Consider the following 2500-nt stretch of genomic DNA (forward strand, 5'->3'; position numbering starts at 1 on the left):
TTATTATTATTATTATTATTATTATTATTATTATCATTATTATTATTATTTTAAAGGTTTATCTTCTCAAAGTGGATGTTTTTGGCTCTTACAGCAATACATCCACAAAACCAGATGTTTCCTTCTTTGAGCATTAGTAATTGTGTTTTGTCAAGACATAGAAGGCTTGTAATATTGACGTACTCCAAATCTCAGAGCTTCTCTTCGTTGGTAGTTTGTGGATGCTGTGGTGTGGTTTGTTCCTTCTTTCCCATCAAACATCTGTCGTCTTTTTCTTTCCTCTTTCTTTTTTGTGTGTTTGTAACTCCTCTTGTAACACCTTTCATCGTTGACCCTTTTTTTAAAAAGTGCGTAAAACTCTTACTCAAACAAATATAACAGAGACTTTCTCTTCTAACAGCTCCTCCACTCGAAGTCAAGGAACCACGCTCACACCGGTGGGCACCAAGGAAAAAGTGAGAACGAGATAATCAGCCAGCACTCTGCAGACACTTTCAGGAAAATGAAAACTCAGTGGGTCGCTATGAAGAAAAGAGTCGACGCCGGAGAAATCACAATGAAGCAATACGAGGACTTCGTTAGCTTTCAGAAATCCGAGATCATAAGAAAGAACAAAATGAAGGAACAGCGTCGGCAAGGTAAACGTTTCATTGTCACTATACTATATGTTTTTGTTATTCTGTTTCCGACAATACACAGATGAGTGAAGTCAGTCTCCTCGTTTATTCCAAATACAATGGACGATTCGGTCGGTCCAGTTGCAGAAAAAAACAACATCAACAACCCTCAACCCTCCAAAAAAACAACAACAACAAAACAAAACAAACCTGCAAGAAAGGGAAGAGCTGTTTAGTGACTACAAAAGGAAAAAGGTATACCAAAAGACGGAGTTAGGCTGTTAAAGAAACAGCAATAATAACAGCAACAGCAGCAGCAACAACAACAACAACAAAAACAATAACAACAACAACATCGACTACAACAACAGCCCTGGGAACTCACTAAATACTGTCGCCATGGCAACATCCACATAATTTCCTGTAGATTGTTGAAGATATATATTTTTTTAAAATTTGTCCATCTCACACTCTGCAATCTCTCCCCCAGAATGCTCACCGAGAAAAAAATCTAGTGAAAGATTAAGGGAGATTACTCTGAAAACTGTTAAACTATTAAAGGTAGCTTCAACATGATTATTGCCCATTACTTTTCTCACAAGCAGCTGCTAAGGGTCAGGTAGATATGTCGGGTTGTTGTATGCAGTTCCTTTAAACGAGCCATCCTAATGTATTGTTTTGTTTTAGTAAGAGTATCACAGCACTCGCAACACAATTAGATCATACAAGCGCCGAAGATTTCGAGGTGTACGGTAGATTATGGAGGTTGTTTTTTTAAAAATGTGTATAATCAACTTATTTCAACAGGAAAGTTCCATGTGGATGGTCCTCGTTCGCGTAAGAAGAGACAGGTTCGTAACCCGGCCGACAAGTCCAGCATTGATATTGACTGGTCAGCCCTACTGCAGAACTCGACTTTCAACAAATGGGATTCCCTGGACTCTGACATCAACGTTACATCCAAGTAGGTGGTTACATTCGGGCGAGAGATTTAAATATTTCATGAGTTTTATTGATTTGAAGAAAGGCCTTTGGCCCCTACATTCACACGTTATAACGTATGAGAAAATTGTATAGTGACGTAAACTGATGGAGAGTCGCAACAGTTCTGTTAGATCTATGGCAATAATATATTGATGACATTGTTAAAAGAAGAGTACCATTCGCTCTGATAGCCGTATAGAATTGCTGTTTTATATGATACTCTTATTAATTTTTTAATTGTATTTCCTTAATGTATTTTTCAATAATTGTGAGTGGTTGGTGAATGCTCTGGCGTGGTTTGCTCCTTCTCTCCTATCAAACATCTATCGTCATTATCTCTCTTCCTTCTTTTCTTTGGTATGTCACTCTCTAGTAATACAGCTTATCTTCTGTACTTATGTTACCTAATTGGGTTGCAAGTGCCTTAAATGTTTTACGGTTTACTTTCAATAACTGTTGAAACAGAAGGAACATAAAAAGAAAGGAAATGCAAGGGTTGATTGGAACGTAATGTGAAAAGGCGTGCAACTCATCAATAGTTTTCTAATCTATAAAATGGATATTGCGAAGGAACTTTAAATGCGAAAACTCCCTTTTTACTGCTTCACAAATGCACGCATCCTGTTGGTGTATGGCCTTTTGTGTCTTGAAAGACGACCTTAATGCTGCATGCATGTTACAGCTTTGCCTGGGGGGTAGACATAGAGGGAGTAGATTGCCCAATAAATATTATTCCCCTCATTTCTGATTTTGACTTCCTGGACATTCCCCAAGGAGAGAAGTGGTCAGTTCATTTGGAATCACGGAGGGTATAAGGATGTATCTTACTAATTTTACATGTGTGATCGGGATTTTCTTTATGATAGGCCTAAGGATTTTACAAATTTTGAATTCTGCCG

General features: G+C 37.9%; 1 protein-coding gene across 1 annotated transcript in view; it reads left to right on the top strand.

The window, feature by feature from the left end:
• The first annotated feature begins 1242 nt into the window (after positions 1-1242).
• Positions 1243-2500, top strand: part of LOC101855760 (amiloride-sensitive sodium channel subunit gamma) — a 4828-nt gene continuing 3570 nt past the window's right edge. The window contains exons 1-2 of the mRNA XM_035972130.1: positions 1243-1249; positions 1425-1581. Coding sequence (XP_035828023.1) covers positions 1243-1249; positions 1425-1581 — 164 coding nt within the window. The remainder of the gene's footprint in view (positions 1250-1424; positions 1582-2500) is intronic.

This window comes from Aplysia californica, unplaced genomic scaffold (genome assembly GCF_000002075.1).
Source record: "Aplysia californica isolate F4 #8 unplaced genomic scaffold, AplCal3.0 scaffold00002, whole genome shotgun sequence".
Taxonomy (NCBI): domain Eukaryota; kingdom Metazoa; phylum Mollusca; class Gastropoda; order Aplysiida; family Aplysiidae; genus Aplysia; species Aplysia californica.